The sequence below is a fragment of the Pteropus medius genome, unplaced genomic scaffold (genome assembly GCF_902729225.1).
Source record: "Pteropus medius unplaced genomic scaffold, Ma_sr-lr_union100, whole genome shotgun sequence".
Classification (NCBI taxonomy): Eukaryota; Metazoa; Chordata; class Mammalia; order Chiroptera; family Pteropodidae; genus Pteropus; species Pteropus medius.
This window is the reverse complement of record NW_024340696.1, coordinates 16983438-17004797: the sequence shown is the minus strand read 5'-3', so window position 1 is coordinate 17004797 and position 21360 is coordinate 16983438. Positions and strand designations below refer to the sequence as shown.

Sequence of the window (21360 nt, the reverse complement as noted above, 5' to 3'; positions counted from 1 at the left end):
TTTATAATCTGAATAGACAGTTGAATAGATATTTTTAATTTGAATAGGTATTTATAATCATATAACATGAGGCCATCAACATACCAACAGGTGTTAACCTGCTCACATGTATGCCCTACTCTCTTATAACTAAAAAAAAATTAAAAGACATTAACCCATACACATATTGAGGTGATCTACCATAAAGTCAACCTAAGTGTCCAGAACCAAATGAGAAATTGTTCAGAAGACAATAATATGCAATATTTGATGGAATAAAAATCTGCTATCTTTTTCTAGCTGCGAAAGCACCATACCCTCAATTAAGCTACTTTATGTTCTTGCAGCATAATTGTGAGCAACTCTAAGGTAGGGATTGTGGTCTATTGTTTTTGTATTCCCAACACACCATACAGTGCTAGACACATGTGTTCTTTTTCTTTTTTTTTTTTGCCTCAGTAAATGCTGAATGTAAGCTTTAACTGTTTACAGTTTTAAAATTAAATTAAAAAAAAAAAAAGGTTTTGTGATGGTCTCCATAAAAAGGTAATTTTTTTCATTTGTATCTATGGAATGGTACGTAATATAGAAGTTATTCTTAATAACATTCCCAGGTATACTAATTGGAATTAAAGACAATGTAACAGAACTTATTTATGTTTGCAAAATGGTTATCAAATTTATACAAATTCCTAAAGACCTTATATAAGCCCAAAGCAGGGTTGATACAGGCTAGGGAAAGAGAATCTTCAAGCTTTCAATTTATACAAACTTCAGGAGGCTTGGAGGACGCAAAGCTAACGCAGGTCAGAATGACCTCTGCTAGGTAACTGGAGAGCTCTGTGACACTCATCTTTGTAGCCTTTCTAGTGAGAGGTGGGCTATGCAAACAGCAGCCCTGAGGAACATTTTCTTGGCACTCTTATCAAAAGCATGATAGACTTAAGGATTTCACCAATTCTTTACCTTTATCCTTCAGTTTTATAAGTTAAAGCATAACAACTGCTTTCTATCAAATTTTTGTTCCACCTAAGTGGCTTGTGAAGTCACCCAGAATGGACGGCAATAAACACCAGCCTAAGTGAGTCTTACTTTTCGTGCATGGTCATCTGGCATTTTGGCTTTCAGATCCATGCGGACCTCTAATTCTTTGACTAAGTAGGACAGAGTCTGGCTTTTTCTGAAGTCAGTTATGGAACAGTCAGGGGTTTGGGCCTCTTCTTCTGAAGAATAATCATCACTGTTGAGTTCGTGGATCCTGGCACAAGAAAAAGGAACAAGATTCATATTTTCAAAGTTTGAGTGATATCAAGATAAAGACTTAACCTTTCAAGTCCAAGGCTGGTGCTCTCAAAGAACCGCCAGATGACAATCATGCAGAATCAAGTGCTTTGCCAAATCCATCAGCACTTGCCTGAGTCCTTTGTTTTCCGGAGGCAGGAAATATGTTGGCAATTCTCCACCAACAGGGACTCTAGGATAGCTTTCTGCACAGTCTGCTCTTTTAGGCCACAGAATGTTCTGTTTGTCCTAATAAAGAAAGTTTCTTATAAATCTCTTTGGATTCAACGTTTCAACATGCTAAATGAACTTTTAAGAGAACATAAATATACTCGGATAATTAAACAATAATTTGGTATTTTAAGACAAATGTAGGTACTGCGGTTGATTCCATAATATTCCTTCTACGGCAGATTATTAGACTAAGTCGGTAATTCTGTTTTAGCATAGACTGTTTCAGGGCTGAGCAAATGAGACACAAGAAGGGCTTGAGTGTGGCTTCTGGGAAAGAAAAACTAGACTTAGTTTCTCCTGCCACACAGGAACAAAAAACATATTGTTCTAGTTGCTGCTGGCTGTCACGTCAAAATCATTAAGACAAGCTTTAAGATGAAACCAGTACTGTGACAGCAAATTTATGAAAAAGAAAGAAATGGGTCATTAATGACATCACTGGGTCACTGAATCAACCAAACCCAAAGTATGCCCCATCTTTGAACTTCCTGTAATATGAGGCAAATTTTCTTTTGTGTAAGCCAATTTGAGGTGAAGTTTTTGATTTGTATCTGAAAGCATACATAAGCTCACAAAACTGGTACAGAAAACTATTTCTCCCTGAACTAAGGCCTTTTCTTCGTCAATGCTAAAGTTTAACAATTGTTCTTTGATTTGTAAAATCTTCATTTTTCTAAATTAAATAACATGTACCAAAGGCTTAGTAAACTGATATCCTGAAACTATCAACTTTGGGGAATTTATATTACATATAACTAAACCTTGAATAAGTGGGTTTATTCATTCTGTTAGAATAAATTCCGAAAATTTAACAGTGAATAAAAAATATACTGTCTCTGTCCTCATACCTTGGAATTTCCATTGGCTAACGTATAATTATTTCTTAGCTAGCTTAGAAATACATCTTTATTAACTTGTTTATTATCTGTATCTTCCACTAGAATGTAAGTTCCAGCAGAGAAGGAATCTGTATAGTGTATTCACAGTACCAGACTGGCACACATTTGGGAGCTCAATAAAAGAATGCTGATTAAATAAAAGTATATACAAGCATATACTTAGGGCAAGCTTAGAAACTTGTTAGGGTTGGTAATTATACTCAGAGAGCAAAGCTTGAACTGAAATCAGAGAGTCTATCTGCTCCATCTGATTGGGAAGAACTCAAGGCAGACTCTGTGTCTTACTTAGGTACTACCTGGCAGAATGCCTTCCTTTTAACAGAAGTTTAATAACTGCTTGCTGAACTATGCTGAATGCTGATAGGGGCCACATTAATCAGTGAGACTGAGAGCCGCTGCTTTAAAAGAGCTTGTCTGAGGAAATTCCTTCTATTAACTTACCCTATATGCATCAGAGTCCCTGCCCCAGATCCAGAGAATAGAATGTGCTACAGGAGAAGACTTGACCAAATCACTGACATCACTTTGATTTGTCGGAACATCAAAGTTCACAGACATCATATTGGAGGTTGATGAATCCTCACCAAACTAGAAAATGAAAAGAAAAGTTCAACCAAACTGGCCATGGAAAAGGAGCTGTGACTAAGAATTAACTCAACCCCAAAACACTAGTGAAAACTCAAACTTAGCAGGAAATCAGAAGGTAGGTCAGTAACAAAGCGATCAGATCTATTAATTCTCAGAACTATGCCCCAGCAGTATTCTCTCACAGATAATGTATTATTATTAGCAACTTTCAAGAAATTATGCCACTGGATTGTTTTCCTGTCCCTTTACTTCCTTTGTATGATTTAGTCTCTTTTAGGTTTAATAATTAGTTGATTTAGAGGTTTTGTGCATTATTTCACTCCCTTACATAAACTAAAATGATCACTACAATATAAAATTAGTGTGTTGTGGGTAGAAGCAAAGGAACTTAAGGGTTCTTAAGAGTTTAATATAGTTATCATTTAGGCATTATAGACTACTGTACAATCAATTGAAAATATATATAGCCTTCGTCCAAACCAAGGTAAAACAGTGTTTGATATTCTTACAAGATACAATAGCTCTTATTTCTGAAATCTTGTTAGGTAAGAGAATGAGACCAGAATGAGACCAGAATGAGATATGGCAGGAAAGACAGGAGAAAAAAGAATGAATATGATTAATATTCTTTGGGAAATAGATATGTCATTCATGGAAGAGCAGAATACTTCCAATAAAAAATGACTTCTTAACTATAACCGATACTCAAAATCTTACATGACCGTCACAAATTTTAGAGATCAAATATACAAGGAACAGAAAAATGTGATATTACTCTTAGATATGCAGAAATTTATAAGATCTAGAGACCAAGAAAAAGACCTGAACATAGTCCACATTTTCAAAGATATCTCCACGATGGTAGCGCACAGGTTGGTCCCACTGGCAATGTAAACTATGCTGCTGGTTGACCAGACGGCATATCTGATGATTTCCTGGAATAAAAAAGGAAATTACAACTGATAAGAAAGATTGGCAATGCCAATGTGATTTTCTTAGTTTAAGTTATTTAGTTTCAACCTTGTATTCTTCAGAGCCTGGCAGGGTACTTACACAGGGGGCACTTATACAAGAGAACACTTGTTAGTGGTTAATTTATTCTAAAAAAGCCTGTTTCTCTACCTACAATACAAAGGGCTCCACTAGATAATCACTAAGGTATCTTCTGGCAATTACATTGTATGGTTGTAAATCTATTGATTACATTGTTTTAAAAAACTTCAGCCATCTCTCTGGAGAGAATTTGCTTTACATACCTCATAATCTTGCTTCAAATTTGTAATATACGAGCTCTGGCCACATTCTGGTACAGAGTGAGGAGTAAATAATCCCAATGACTGAATATACTCTTTACACTCAAAATAGCAAAGAAAACTTGTTAGGTGGATTGTAAAATAAATTGTAAATGGTCACAGCTAAGGGTTCAAGGTTAAGAGGCTTTCCAGAACAATATATGTATCAAGGAAGAGGGTATAATATCAAGGATTCTATTAATTTATTCTTTGATATCAAGCTGTGAGATCTGCTCCCTTCATTTAATCAGAAACAGAACATTATGGATATAAGAAATCATTGATCTCCTGTCAACCCAAGTTCCTTTAAACTACAGGTTCTATGTTTGTATCACAGACTCTAAGAGATTTTAGTAAGATCTACATACCCTCTTTCCAGAAAAAAAATTGTTCACATACAGAATTTTGCATGTAACTTTGGGGAGGATTTCAGAATTCCTTGAAACTAATCCATTGGATCAAGTTATGGAATTCTTGCTTTAGAGAAATTCTTATCTAAACTCTTACTTCTAACATAAAACATTTGTTTTTAAAAGAGCAAGAAAAAAAGGTATTTAGCCTATTGCTAGTGCTGACTGAAGAGTGTGGACGCTTTGTTTCTAGGGTGTGTCTGGCTTGTTTTACTTGGTGTAGGGTCGAGTTACTCACAGTGCGTTTTCAGACCAGTAGCAACAGGTATCAAATGGGAGCTTGTTAGAAATACAGAATCTCAAGCACCTACCTCAGACCTACTAAATCAGAGCCTGCATTTTAACAAGATCCCCAGGAGACTGATATGCATGTTAAAGTTAAAGAAGCACCAATGTAGGCCACAGAGGGCAAACAACCATCGTTAAGATGAAGATGTGAAAGGTTTGGCTTTTACTTTAAAATATGAATTTAAAAAAAGCTACAGGGACCAAACTAGATCCCCAGGCCTGCTGGTATACCTGCTGTGATGACTCTTAATTTTAAGATTGGAAGAAAGTCATAAGCAAAACTTTATCCTGTTTTATGGCCACATGAAAGTTATGAAAGTAAAGCACACCAGAATTGTATTTCTTAACCTGTCTTCGGTTTTTTGGAATCAATACTTACCTAATTGTGCCTCTTTTGCCATCTGTGTCTCATGGATGATATTTCTTAAGATTTGCTCCTCCTGAATCAGCTTATGTTTTTCTAGGATCTCCTGCTGTCTCAGGTAGTGGTCATGCTGCTTTTGATATTCTTTCAACTCATTTAGTGTTCGCTGGAGGGATCTTAACATTTTTTGATATCAGGAAAAAGTTATTGAAGTTTAAAACTGTGAATTTTAAACCCACGTACATGCATAGATTTTCTGATTCTCAGTAATAACTGCTAGGGTTTTTTCCTTTTAACATACAACCACTGCACCACAAGTTCAAGAATAATGATGGTAGATAAATGCTATTGCTCTATTAAAACTTAGGGGCAAAAAGATGGATGTAAAATTCTTCCCTTAAATACAACTATCGCGACATTAGTATGCTAAATTTTTCAGGTGCCAAAAAAGATACAGAACAATATACTATAAATCTTTACATATTTAACTATTTCCCTTCACAAAGTTTGTGTTAGTTCCACTGACAGTCAAAGCCTTTCTAGAACCCTTCTTTTCATCTTTTCCTGTGATTCTGCTTTTAAGAGGGCCACAGTACCTTGTTTTTATACTCTAGCTTCTTGGTTTATCAATTTTGGAGAAAACCACAAAAACTTTGCTTTAGAAAAGAATATTTTCTAACACCTAGCATCAACTCATCTGCCTGATTATATTTAATAACAAAATCTTATTACCTATTATACTGTAACATATGGAGATTTAGGAGCTGTATAGACTGTATAAGAGAGAAGGAATTCAATTCTTAAGAGCATAATATTGGAAAGCTCAGTCAGAAAAAGTTCTAATCAGGTATAACAGAAGCCAGGTGTAACAAGCAAGCTATATTATGCTTTAAACATATTGGAAAATAAGCAAATACAAAAATTTAATGAGTTCTAAATCACCATTTAATTCTCTAACAATCAAAGTAGACTCAAAACATTAAGGCTAATTCTATGAGATGAACCATTCCCTTTTGAGTTATGTGACATTTCTTAAGTGACCCTATTATTTATAGGATCAATTTTTTTTTTTATTAAGTATCCTACAAGGACCAAGTACAAGAGAATTCCATCACTGTACAACTTACACAAATCTGATTAAAATGTGGGCCAAATAACGTCTCTCAACCTCACTTAATATAATAGCCCAACACTAGAAGCCAAAGGGGGGAAAGATCAAATATAGCAATGTGCAAGTAAACATAATCAACAGAATTACTGAGTATCCAGCAGTATCATCCCCTCCATCTGACTTCATAAAAGTAATTGATTGTCAGTTTGTAAAGCTCTAAATGACAGCATTTACTGCAAACATTCTCTAGTTCCTGGAATCCATGCTATTAAAAAGATTCCTCTACACTACCACTGAATTGTGCTAAATATCCTGGATTTGGAGAAAAAGGATAGGACTAGCAGTAGCAAAGAGGTGTTTTTCTTAATTGTAATGAACAAATTAACACTAATGTCACCCTAAACAGGTCTCATCTAAGGTTCTATGGTGCTAGCACTTCACTGAAATTTTTTCTTCCAGTTACCTATGTTGAGCCTCCAATTTCTGCTCAAGTTTTTGTTGACATAGGACAGCATGCTTCCTCTTTATAGCTTGCTCAAACCCAGGTTTAGCCTGCAAAGCATGGTCATAACAGAGCACTGAGTGGTTATACTCCCCAAGCATCTGAAAAGACAAAAGCACAAACGGGAAAAACGTTAGCCACAGCCCATTTGCATGTGTCCAAACCCCCTAATGATTTATGAGACTATACCTATATCTCACTGTATAGTGAATGTTATTTTAATCAGTGACCAAATCTCCACAACATGAAAACATGCTATGTAGGATGGCTTAATTGGAAGGTATTGCTATCTTAAGAGTATTCTCTGGAGAAACTTAGTATTCCTAGCAACATAATTATTTTTCTTTTTTGTCAAGAGGCTGGGACAATTATGACACATTATTGTGTTGACTTCCCCTCCCCCAATTCATTTCCATCCCCACTCCCTTGTTGGACCAAAACAGGAAGGAAAAGGGGTTATTTTTTATTAAAAAAGAAAACAGCAACTGATTTGGCTCATGAAAATAAAAAGTTGTATTTACTGCGTATATATTTCCCAAAGTGTAATAGCTGGTGAAGAAGTCACTGTCATCCAGAGCTGCGTGGACCACAACAGCAGCATCAGCAGAGAAGTGTGCTCTGTGCAGAACATTTGCCAAGTTGACCAGGGCAATGTCTTTATTGTGCCTGAAAGAGGAGAGCACGCATGTCAGGAAGAAAGCATGTACAACTCCCTGACAAGAAAATTACTCAAAGTTATTGAACTTAGGAAAATAACTTATAGGAGTATACTTATAGATGGAGAAAATAATTTAAGAAAATCATAATGTTTCATTCTTACACAATTGATGGTACTTAATTTGTCTGATAGCTACAAATTTTACCACAAAAACAAGGTCTGGCAGACATCTTATAATTTAAAAATGTATCAAGGGCTTATATTTGCTTTGAGAAAAGTTGAATTTATGATAATTTCTCCAGTCAAGGTCCCTGTATTCAAGCCTCAGGTAAATCACAGGGCATCTATATTATATATTTTCTCCCTAATGAAAATGAGAAGTATGTTATGCTATTATCACTTTGAAGTCTTTGACATCTGTCATTTTTCTGTGACGAGACTAATTTCTTTGAACAGGAATGGAAGAGAGTGTAAGTACAACACGATGCTGCTTCTTGTTTTCTTATGTATTGTTTCTTTAACAGTCCCAAGTTATGTGGAAAATCAGAAGGTCCAGAAGCGGAGGAAACTTACCTGGAAGAGAAATGAAGTGCTCGCATGGCACATTCCACTACCTGATATGGCTCATTCTTTATTCTCCAGTAAAATGAAGCCATGTTATACAGTACCCATGAAGAAGAGTTCTAGAGATTAAACAAATAAAACAACAATCAATGACTCCTCAAGACAGTTTCTTCAACTTAGAATATTCAAAATGAACATCTTTACTATTCTGTCTCGTTTGAAGTTTAAGATGAAAAAGAGCAAGATTTATAGTAGCAATAAACCAGAAGACAAAGTACAAATAAACTATATCTTTCAAAAGAGCCTCCTGATCATCAGTTGAGCAGGTGTATTAAGGTGTACTCTCCACAGAGAGACCTTACACAATTGCAGGCTATCACTCCAAAGGGGAAACAAAGCTGAAAAAGCCCAGCGAGTGGCCACAACCTGTTGGGCCTTATTCTAGGACTTTACAAGTTAGGACCTAACTTACTTAGAAATGCCAGTTGCTCTTACATGAAATTCCTGAAACGAATGTATTGCAAAGTTTCCTATGTATTTAACATCTGAATGAAGATATATACAAAAGGAAATGACAGCCTTGTGCTCTTGTAAAAGAGATGAATTTTTGTCATTTTCTCATGTGTGTTCATAATCTAATTCGAACCTTCACACTGTTAAAAACTTGAGTCTTAGTATATAGGAATAAGTGTATTATTTAGTTAAGTTAAACAGAAATTCATAAACTTAGCTCTTTTTGTGGCTTGGATGTTTCTGTCCCTTAACATATACTAAATTTCGACCACATAGAGGTCAAAATACTAAACTGGACCATGTCTAAAACTCAATATAAATAAGTTTAAAATCGAAAAGAGAACTTTCAAATTCAACATGGAAAAGTCATAAAGTTTAAGATAAACTGGGAAAAACATACGACAGCCAACATTAGTATCTTTATTATATAAGGAGCTCATAAAAAATCTAAACAAACAAAAAAACCAAGAGAACATGGGCCAAAAATGCAGACAATTCAAAAATATGAACAATGGCTAGGTGAAATGATATAAAACTTAACAAAGAAATGGAAATAAAAAGATACAAGTTTCCTTTTATAAATTGGCAAAAATTAAAAAGAATGCCAATACTGCCTACACTGTATCTTCAGATATTAAATGTAGAAATGTTAGGTTAGTACAGTATAGCATTTCTGGGGGACAATTTGACATGTATGTTAAAGGCTTTAAAAATATGATTACCCTTCAACCCCCACAATTCCACTATTAAAAATTTATCCTTTGAGAATAATTAAGTTTTAACTATAAAGATGTATAAAAATAACAATCCAAAAGAATTTATAATAAAACAGTAATTACCCTGAATTTTTAAACTATAATTTTTACTTTTCCCTTTATTGATTATTAAAATATAATCCAAATTTTTTACAAGGACCAATTATTTTCGAAATAGTTATTTGTAAGGTTAAAACTAAGTATAATGCTGTATTAATCAGCCTTATATATTCTATCTTCAAGGAAAAGTGTATGATTTCTGAGTGATGCATTATGTTCTTTCACAACTGACTTATGACTTGGGATTCAGTCTCCTTTTTGATAGCCTTTTGAGAAAGTTTTCCTTCAAATCAACAAATGCTTTGATTTTTATCTCTTATTTTCAGACTTCGTACTGTGAATTGGAACAAAAAGATAAATTAAAAATTCTACATAAACTATTGAAAACATCAGGATAAGCAGAACACTAACATCATACTACGTTAGAAGAAAAAAATAAATCTTGAAAGAAATATCTTTCTATAACATTTCTCATAAAATTACCCCCTAATACTATTAATGTTTGAATGTCACTGTTAATTCCTCCCCGCTTCTTTGGAGCACATTTTTCCCTTGGCTCTCAGGACACCATGTTCTTCTGGACACCTTTTTGGTCTCTTTTGCTGGCTCCTTCCCCTCTACGTGATAGCTAAACATGGGAGGACCCAGGACTGAGAGTGGCCTCTTCTCAAACTTCACTGTTCTCCAGGTAACCTTGTCGAGTCCCTTGGCTAATAAATACTCCCTATTTAACAATTATTCTCTATCTACACACCCAGCTATCACCTTTCCTGGAATTCTAGATTCATATAGATATTTCGAATTTAACATGGCCAAAACAGAACTCCATCTTTTCTTTTCCCACCCAATCCCACTCCTCCTTCAAGTTGCTCAAGCCAAAAACTGAGGAATTATCCTTCATTCCTCTTTCACTCTCATTTCCCACATCTAATTCATCATCAGCTTCTAAACTTCTAAACATTTCCTGAAATAGTTGAAGTCTCTCCATTTCCAATACTAACCATTCTAGTCCAAACCATCTTCATCGCTCTCTTGAACTACTGAAGGATATTTTAAATCCTAGGCCAGTTTCCCCTTATTACTCATCAACTTCTGGGGATGCAATGTTTTACATTACCTTCAGAAAAACAAGATGAAGATGGTAACTTAGCTACAAAAATAATCATATATATAATGTATAATGTACTCGAATAAACTGTATGTATATTAATGTTGCAATTATACATTTTACTTAATACCACTGCTTAGAAATTAGTAATACTGCTTAGAAATTAGCCTATATGGTATGATATTCCTTAGGCATAGAGAAGAGCAAATGCCATTTTCTAATTCCCATATGTATCTTGAATAATACATTTAAATTTCTGGGTCCTGTTGCATAACTCTCTATTTCATTTTCTTAAAGGAGATGTTCCTTTAAAAAAATTACGAGAAGATTTTATTGTTGGTGGTGATTCTTTTTCTTGTTTAGAGAATAGTGATCATCTATGTACTGTGTATAGATATGGCAAACACACGAACATTAAATTTTCTTTCACACTCAAAATGTATAATTTAGCCTATAATCTCTGTTGCTTATATTAGTTTATAATTTGTTTTTTTCATGAATTAGTTTAAATAAAACTTTTTGGCATCCCTTCCTGGTTAAGGGGACTGGACTATCAATGTTTCTCCCTAGCTTTGAATTACACAGTTTATATTAATGTAATCATAAGTTAAAATCACTCTCTAGACAAGAACAAGCTAGGCAGGTATTCTCTGAGAGAAAAATATCTTCTGTTCACATAGAGTCTCCTGGCTCTTCAAGTCAGTGATACCTTACCTTCTGTAGGCCTTCGTGAATGAGGTGGCCTATGTCATCTATATTCCTTCCTAATCGTTTAGATAAATATGTGAAGACTGGGTCTTCTTTAGGTAGTAGAGGTGCAGAAAGATTAACTCTCTCTTGTACACCCTGAAGAAGAAAAAAAATAGAAAAAAAGATTAGAAAAGGAGATTATAAAAGATCACAAGTTATTTGGTATCTTATAGCATTTATTTTCAAGGAATTTTAAGAAATACAAGATGTTTATAAAATTATTAAGCTGTTTGGAAGGAAAGAAGAAAGAAAAAGAGTATTTATAAGCACAAGGCTAAATTTTTAAAAAATGCAAAAAAGAGAAAAAAATTCCAAATCTCTCTACTTACTCTCAAGTGCTGAAAAGCATGTATACTATATGGAAGTTCTAGAATTTTAGTGCAATCAGGTTGCTCAGGGTCTGGAGGGACAGGAGATTCTGTGTCTATATAATCTTCAGGGCTAAAATCAAGAAGCAAGAAGCAATGAATGAATGAAAAGTGAAGAAATATCTAAGTTTTCTCTAATTGAACCATATTCTCAAAACATCTCGACTTTAAAACCAAGATTAGTCAGCATTCAAACCTTTTTCACATAGCTATTGTTAGAGCCAAATATTTTGGGAGTTCAACTTAAAGGAGATAAATCAAGAGTAAGAGAGAAAATAGGTTAGTCAAACAATGTTAAGATCAGACTTTTAAAAAAGCTAATATAACACTGCTAAATTCTTTCTAGAAATGGTAAACTAATTTATGCTTCTGTTAACAGCCTCTCCACATTTCTACCAGTTACTGATTTTTAAATATTTTTTTCAATTTGATAGACGTAAACTATCTAAATGTTTTAACTTGTACTTACTTGATCATTACTGAGAAATGTTTTCCACGTTTATTAGCCATTTGTATTTCTTTTACTATAAATTGTTCAATTTTCTACTGTATTAAATAATTTTTGTTGATTTGTAAGAATTCTACACATAGGATGTACTCTGAACCTTAAAATTTCAATAAGCTCATCTGTGACTGAAGCTTATTCTCAGAGAAATAATTTGAAAAAGGTCTGTTGAGAAAAATGTAATTTTTTTGAGGGAAAAGAGAATCTCTTTACCTGATGTCTTTGCTCTCCAAAGTTATGTATGTGCCATCATATAGATCCAGGTCCCCTAAAGGCACCTTGGCTTTGATGCAGTCTGGATCCTCTTTATTATGTCTTTGTTCCAGTCCTGTATCTCTGTCCTCATTCTCTTCTATGTGAATTTTTTGAGCAACTAATTGCTTCTGTTGAGAAGAAAATAAAAACATGATGGATTTTTATAGTATTTCAGTCTAGAAAAAGAGAATTTAATGTAAAAGAGAATTTAATGTGTTGAAGAAGAGAATTTTCTATAAAGGAAGACAAGGATTCTGAATATGCTCTCAGTTAACTTCATCGACATAAATAAGCTTCTCTAAATGGGTGTCCATATACGGAAAATAACTACTTAAATTGTGTAAACATGTCTTATGTCAGTCCTTCAAAACATCCAACTTATTGATACTGCTACCTGGAATAACTTCCCCTAATGTCCTGTGTTCCAGGTGAACTACCACTCTAATTTTTTTTTTTCAATCATACAGAAGAATTACATAAACATCTATGTTTCCACCACCTATATCTATCATATACCATTTTTTAAAAATTAAATTTATTGGGGTGACATTGGTTAATAAAATTGTATAGGTTACAAGCATACAATTCTATAATAAATCATCTGTATATTGAAATGTGGCACTATTCTTAAATTTTTAATATGTTCACCCATAAATATTCCAACTGGATTTTAATTTATTCAGTTACTTTTACCTTCTTCTGAACATGACAAGAGTCTAACGTGCTTTAACTAATCACTGATCATGTCCCAAACCAACCACATATTGCTAATTTTATGTAGTTTTATCTTTTAAAACAAAAACAAAAACAAACAAATAAATGTAATAACTTTTTCATCAGTGCTTTTAAGTCATTTTATACATTCTATGTAGCTTTCATCGGGTCTACTTTTCTTCTTGTAAAAGTACACCTTTCGTTTTTTTTTTAAGTGAGAGTCTGTAGTTGGTTAACTGTTATTGTATGTCAGAAAACTGCTTTACCCTCACTACTGATTGATGGTTTTAAAAAATATAAAATGTTTGATTAGTTTGATTGATTTTCCCTTAGCACTTTGAGGTTATTCTTCCATTGTCTTTGATATCTAAGAAGTCTACCTAGTTGTCATTACTTTGAATATAAATTGTATTAGTCTCATGGCTTAAAGTCTATATTGTCAATGATTAACAAATTTATATCTCCAGCTAGACCTTTACCCCAGAGTCCACACTTGAAGAACCAACTCCCTACTTGACGTCTTCACTTAGATGTCTAATAGATACCTCAAACTTAACATACCAAAGTCAAACTATCATTGATTTTCACAAACTCCCCAATCCTACACATCCTTTAGTCTTCTGTACTTGTTAATGTCAACTCTATCCTTTCAGTCTCTTGGATCAAAAATCCTAGAGTTACCCTTCGCCCCTCTCCATCTTTGTCTGTCTCTCTCTTCCCAACCACTCCATGACCATCACCTGTGTCTGGCAGTTCTGTGGTTGCTTCCAGGTTCTACCCTGTTCCCAAGTCCAGAAACAGATCTTAAAATTTTGAAGTAATATTTTGCCCTGAATTGGTATTCAGGAAATTGAAGGTGTAATTATTGAACCACTGGGTGGTTCAGTTCATTTTTTGGTCATCAGATTTTGTTTTGTCTTCCTGGTTTTTTCCTGCCCCCAGACTCTTTTCATGAACAGAATGGCTCCATCCCAGTCTTCGAGCAGTAAGTAAGTTCTCTTCCTTTATCTTGTATGGAATATTTATCAGCTCCCTTCACTCTACAGAGCTGAACTACCAGACAGCAGGTTTGGAGACCAGCAGGTTTGTAGATTTAGGGACTTTCTCAACTTAGTGTTTCTGTTCCATTTCTGGTCCATGGAGATGAATATGTTGGTTTTAGGCCTGGCTACATTTGACTTTGAGTTTGTATGTTATCTATCATTACTGTGTATATGAAGCAGAAGAGATACAGTATACTAAGTATAAACTCATTACACTACCTTCACCAAAAATAGATGGAGTCAACACTTTCCATTTGGATTTTCGCTGACTTGGTACATGGTTTCCCTCCCCTTGCATATATACTCTAATTTAAGTTTCCTTCTCTTTATATAATACTGACCCCTGAAAGAAAGGATAGCATTAAATATAAACAATGTGCCTATGCCTGTGAGAATAAAAAGTATTTTCTGCACCACTGCATCTTTTGTACACTGTGCTTAAATAAAAACAGATCAAGCTTCCAAGAATATACCTATTATCTTATTCCTGGTATCATAAAAATCAACATTTCCAAATTTAATGTAGATAAAACTGGTAGGAACAAGGTGAGAGACTATTAAAAAAAGATAAGTTGTTCTAGATTTATAAATAATGTAAAAGTACTGCTACCTATGCAGAGCTGGTTAATATGTGCTAAAAGCTCTTCCTTAATCCACAGAAATTAAAAATATATATATAACTATTTCTGTTGATAGATGTACTAGTTTGAATTTTTATAAGTAAATTTCAGAATTTTCACATAACTAGAAAATAAATAGCTATCTGGTTTAACAGGTATGTCAGCTTTTAAGCCAAGAGATATGGTGTTTGCCTCTGGTTCTGCCATAACTTCCTATGCGAAATCAGGCAATTTACTGTCTTTGGGTCTGCTTCCTTGCCTCTAAAATGAGGATGATCCTCAGGATTCCATCTAGACTGATGTAACTCTTATTACCCTTATTATTCTTAATAATTTTCTAAATCTCATTTTGTAAACTGGTTTACTTTTTCTACAACTTATAAGTTTCCTCGAAGCTTGGATTCAATTTATACTGTAACTTTTAAAATTTTAATGTTATATTTTAGTTAAGCCAATATATTCAAAGTATTATCACTTTAACATATCAATATAAAAATCATTAATGAGATTTTTTTACAGTCCTTTTACACTGTATAACTTTTAAGCAGAGATTTTATGATGAAAAAACCTAGTTTTTTGAATAACTAATATTGCTTGCTATTAATAAGCAAAATAAGTTTATGAAAATCAATGATAAAAACAAAAGGTCAGATTTTATTAGCACTAATAAATTTCAAATTTTCAAGGTGCAAATGCTTTGCATGTCAATCATAAGAAACACACAATAGCAAGACCCTAGTTTTTACTACATCTTTTTTTACTACAGTTTTTTACTTGGGAATTAACAAAAATTACATTTTTACTGGATATTAAAATCATTTTTCCTTTTTGTATTTTATCCAAACTCTCCTTCTAAGAATATTCCCAGAGATTATTCATCTTCATACTTTATGGAAAAACTTCTAGGTGGAAACTCTGCTCAAGGACATAGTGAGTCAAGAATCAGGCATAAAACCCAGGGCAGGGTAGTCTGTTTCTCTTATTTTTGCTCAAAGATTACTCTAATTAAATGTTATTTTAAAAAATATGATTTAAAACTAGCAAATTCCTGTAAAAGTCAAAGAATCAGGCTTAAAAATAGTATGTTTAATTTTTTAAAAATACAATAGCTTCTGTGAAATATAAGTTTCAGTTGCAAATTACATGCCCAGTTGCCTCACCTCCAATTCTTTGAGGTAGTTAACTGTTGTTTCTTGTCTCATTAATATGACTAAGTCATGGGGATGTTTCAAGTTCATTGGTGAATCCACCTGCAAGCAAGAAAACAAACAAATAAAACTCAGATTTCATTAATATTTGTTTGGTTTAATAAAGTTTCCTTTAATCACTTTAAATTATTATTCAATCACCATTATAATCAGCATTAGGTGCTCAGTAAAACTCAAAGGGTATTTCAAAAGTGATCACATATAAATCTCAGCAAAGAGAATGACAGGTTCAATAGCTGTCCTTTGAATTCCATCTTGAAAGAGCAAGCTTTTGAAGTGACTATTCTAACTGGGTGTATAAGAAGTAGAAGAGAAGTAGTTGGTAATGAATTATAAATTCTTCTCTTCTCAAGAAGAGAAGTATTTGGTAATGAATTATAAATTCTTTAAAAGGTATTTCGCACCTATAATAATAAAAAGGGACTGTCTTGTCTTGATAGCACAATTCCATGTCTAAACAGGTTTGGAAGCAATAAAAAGAAAATACTAAAAGCACCTATTTTTGAAAGTTATTTTTAGAAGCTATAAATGAAAGGTAATATAAATAACCTTGAGATTAATTATTTTTAACTCACGTTCTCTGGATCATAAACAAGCAACTATGTTGTTGAAGATGTAGGAAAAATGAATGCTCATATGCTGGTAGCAGGTTTATAAATTTACTCCTATTGTTTGGAGGGTCATTTGACGACATACACCAAAATGTTCAAAATGCATACCATTTGATGTAGCAATATAAACTCAAGGAAACTAATCTATAGACATTCTTAAACAAGTAGGCAGATATATATACTAGGATGCTCACTACAACACTTTTTGCTGGGGAAAAAGAAAGAAACAACCTAAATCCATCAGTAAGGGAAATCTATTATCCAATGGAATGGGATATAGTAAACTAGATCTACTGTTATGGAAAGATGTTCACAATGTATAGTTAACTAAAAATAATAAAGAACGACGTGGTTTCATAGTGTAGCGGCTGGTATGTCTGCTTTATATGCAGAAGATCCTGGGTTCACGCCCCAGTGGAGCCGTAGTTCATGGTCTACAGCCATGCCACCCTGAACAAGCTCGATGCCTGATCTCAGAAGCTACGTAGGGTTGGGCCTGGTTAGTACTTGGGTAGGAGACCACCTAGGAAGACGAAGTGCTGTAGGCATAAATAATAATAAATTAATTAATTAATTAATTTAAAACAATAAAGAATAAGTATACTATGATTTTTTTTTGTTTAAGAAATTACATGTATATATTTTTATAGTTATAGATGTATACATGTCTGTATATGCACAAAACTAAGCTGATTACAGTGGTATCTTTTGGGAAGTGGGATAAAGAGGAGGGGTGCATTCCTGCCTTTACTTTATATACTGTACATTTTTAAATGGTTTGTAATGTACACATAATACATTTATAATAAGAAAAAACAATTCACACACATGGCTTTTGAATTTCAGAAAAATCTAAGACAGTGAGTAGCTTTCGTATCTAAGAGATAAGATGAAGTTCTTGTTATCCCATAGTTTTAGATCGTCGAATCATATACCAGCCCTTCGAGAAGTTCTACTTTGAGAATAAACTATCTTCTTGTAACCTCTAAGAAACTAACATAAGCTCAACTAGTTGATTTTAGAGCTAGCCTTTTAAGTGAAGAAAATAGCCTTGCTTAGATCTTGGTGAATATGAGAGGCTATTTTTTTTAAAAAATTTTAAAAAGAGTAAATAAGAACAACATGAAATAAAGTTGAATGGTTGCTTTAGTAATATGCAGTATAACAACTGGAAAATGTTGGGTGACTACAGATAAAACTCATCTGTCTTTGCTCATTCTACCATCTCATAGAGGCCGGAGGAAAAAGAGATGCTAATCTTGAGCAACTTACACTTATCCTTTCATTGTAATTATCTGAACTACATACTTATCATTATGTAGTTATATAATTATCATCTATCATGGTTTTGCTTTTAAGACGAGATTCCTTTACTGCACCCTGGCTTTCCCACTATATTGGAATTTACATTAAAACTGGACTATGAATTTAACAGACACTATAAGAGCAAGGCCTATACTTGGCCACTTGAGCTCTAACTATCAAACAATCAGACCTAGCAAAGGCCTATTAGCAAAATGCTAGGTTTATCTCCATAAGAGGTAGAAAATTTTGTTCCTCTTTTGACAGTAGTTGAACTTATCACCAACAGTCATATGTGGGTAGGGCAGGGAAAGCTACTATAATGGATTAAATAGGGATTGATTTAAATTCAAAGCCTATCAAACTTTTTACAACAATGTGGCATATTATAACACACCAAAATTTTTATAGAAAATATAAAAGCTACAGCGAGACCAGAGTATAAAAGAGCTTTACATAAGGAAGCTAAAGAAAGACTGCTTACTTTGCAACTTTGTCCAGACCTCAAGAGGTAGCTATTTAGTACATGACTCCATGTATTTTTAAGAGGTAAAGAAAAAAACTGGGGGTGGGGAGTGGGGAAGGAATATAGGAATGACATTTCCATTCCAAATTACCTAAGTAGTCTGATTACTTGATATTAGGAGAACTACAAGAGGAATGAAAGAATTGAGACAAATGAAGATTTACATTATTGAAATATTTAAAGTATAATCTTAGTTATAGATTAAAAAGATACCACATAACCAAGGCTTTATAATATTTGAATAGCATGGGTTTGGTCAACATTCAAATGTGAGTAAATATTTTTCATTTCCTTGAAACTTTTTAGTTCAACAAAGATACGGCAGCTAGAGGAGGTATAAAGTTATTAGCAGAAGGAAGGGAGTCCACTGACAGCTGTGTTTCTCTTTTTAAATGGCCACGAATGGCATAGTTTTGTGTCAGATAAGGGTTCCTTGCAGAAGATTTAAAGCCTAGCATATTTTCATTGAGGTGCTTTCAAGTTCTTAAATTTTAAGACTTTATGATAATTATCTTTAGCAAATGCCAATTAATTTGAATTTCTCTCCTTTCAAATACCTCTTCTCCTTAGATTATAAAAGAGGGTATGTTTGACAACTTTGTAAACACTACAACACCCTCTAAATAAAAGTTTATTAGGACTCTATGAACCAGGACCACGAGTCAATAATTGGAGTCTATGTACTCCTATCTTATATATACAACTTGAAAAGAAATGGTAAACATGCTTTCGAAATCTTTCGAAGAGGCTGCTATATGCCCAGGAGCAAAGAGTAACAGAGATTAGAAAGAAGGAAGTTAAAAAGGTTGCAATGTATACACAAGATCTCCAAGCATTTTATGGCTCTTTCAAAAAAGACAAACGACCTTACAAAGCTCCATTACTGCACAGCACAATAAATGATGTTTGTAATGACCAGAAACATACTGAAAAAGTGGAATTATTTTCAATTTCTTCTACTTAAGAAGGTGGGGAAGTATGAAATATATTTTAGAGAAAAATTTTAAACTGTAGGGAAAAATTAAGTATTTTGAAATTAGCTATATGGAATTCCATGGTCCAAAATGATTTTCTCTAAGAGTTCAAGGTAAACAAAGTTTTACTGTTACTATGTCAATTATTTTAACGAAAGAATGACAAACCACGTAATGCAATTCAATTTTATTTTCCTTTGAATACATTATATAACTACATGTATCCAATTACATATAACAGCAGTAATTACTCATAGCAAGTTCATTTTCATATATTTCATTTGCTGTGGTCTCCTGTTAATATCTACATCTCTAATTCAAAGCCCTATCTCTGTGAATTCAGTAAATTCACATGGTAATGGATAGATATAACACTATATGAGGGTAATTATTTCACTGCCAAATTAGATAATGGGTGAACATTTTAAACTTGAAATAACCAGTCTAAGGGCATAAACATATTTAAGTTCTACAATAGAAAGTTTGAGTCAATTACTTTCCATTGGTCCTTTACGACAAAAAATTGAACATTTCTATTGTAACATTAATTCCAGCACTCATATGCAATTTATTCTTCACATATGATGAACATTTTTACCTCCTATTTTTAAAATGGTATTCAAATGAGTACATGAAAGCAACCTTAATGGGAACTCACTCGTTTCTCAGCAGCACTTTGAAACTGATGGATGAAATCTTGTATTATGCCACGCTTATTTAAAAAAACTTCCCCTTCAGTTAGAAACTAGGGACAGACTATTTTAAATCTTTTACTCAGAATTTTAGAATATTTAAATATTGAGACAATATGATAGAAAACATAAATAAGAATCTTCAAAGCAACCAAGATTGCACCTATACCTTAAATGATCCCACTTAGTGGGTATTTACAGTTTTTACTGGCCAGTATCTACAATCTCCCTCCTGTGGCAAAAGCACCTGCCTCGCTTAGCTGGAAGCATCCTTCCCCACTTGGGAATCCCTGATCAGTTGAGTAGATTCCTTTCTTTTGGTAGTGGTACTTCTGAGATGGGACATTAATTGAGTAGGTGGTCATTTGGTACTAAAAAGACTCTATCCCAGAACTTTTGTTTGAGCTTTTAGGGACTATAGAGCTTGTATCCACAGGGAGCCTGAGAATAAGGTTAAAAAAGTAGAGAAATGATAACAGAAAAATCTTTCCAGTTACACTGTTTGAGCCCTAGATCAAACTCTATCTGTAGAATTTGCCCAAACATTCCAATGAAAGTTTTCAATAAAGGAAGTCTTTGATGCTATTTCTTAAGGCCTTCTTCTCTAATTTTCCTTAGGCCCTCTACCTAGGATCTTCTTATCCTTGTGGATCTTTTAAAAGCCTCTGTGCCTTTGCACGTGCTAATTCCTCTCCTTGGAATGCATTTCTATCCCTATGCTTTTGGGAAAGGTCAACTGACTTAGCTCAAATATATTTCTTTTGCGAGGCCAGCCTTCTCTTGAGCTCCCTTACTACTTTATACCCATTTCTTTAATAGCATTTATTACATTGTTTAATTATCATATGTTTGTCTCTCCAAAAAAATGGTTTTTATTCCTCTTTCAACTCTAAGTATTCAATATGCTTTCAGTACATCTTAGGCACTTAATACATTGTTGATTATCTGAGGAAGCTGTCTGATGTCCCATTTGTTAGATACTCCATTTCCATCTCCTAAGGCATTATCATTCACTGATGAAATCTGGAAATGAGGTAAAGTGGCTAAGCCACCAGGAAGCCGAAACAAAAAAAAACCTTGATAGGTTTATGACTAGCTGCCCAACCTTAAGCAAATCACCTTCCCTTCCTGGGCTACCATTTCCTCAACTATAAACTGAGAGGACCGTACCTAATGACTTTTCAAG

The 21360-nt window shown here is 33.7% G+C and overlaps 1 protein-coding gene across 3 annotated transcripts in view; it reads right to left on the bottom strand.

The window, feature by feature from the left end:
- The window catches only part of TTC17 (tetratricopeptide repeat domain 17), a 90585-nt gene that overhangs the window by 50489 nt on the left and 18736 nt on the right, over positions 1-21360 (bottom strand). For 2 of the 3 annotated variants that reach the window (XM_039867346.1, XM_039867353.1), the window contains exons 2-13: positions 16022-16111; positions 12443-12612; positions 11686-11797; positions 11321-11452; positions 8180-8289; positions 7470-7614; positions 6910-7049; positions 5351-5511; positions 3804-3916; positions 2835-2981; positions 1394-1509; positions 1072-1237 (exon numbers count right to left, since the gene is read on the bottom strand). In XM_039867346.1, the coding sequence (XP_039723280.1) occupies positions 1072-1237; positions 1394-1509; positions 2835-2981; positions 3804-3916; positions 5351-5511; positions 6910-7049; positions 7470-7614; positions 8180-8289; positions 11321-11452; positions 11686-11797; positions 12443-12612; positions 16022-16111 (1602 nt within the window). Of the gene's footprint in view, positions 1-1071; positions 1238-1393; positions 1510-2834; positions 2982-3803; positions 3917-5350; positions 5512-6909; positions 7050-7469; positions 7615-8179; positions 8290-10499; positions 10616-11320; positions 11453-11685; positions 11798-12442; positions 12613-16021; positions 16112-21360 lie in introns of those variants that run through there. The other variant, XM_039867361.1, reaches the window with a different exon arrangement.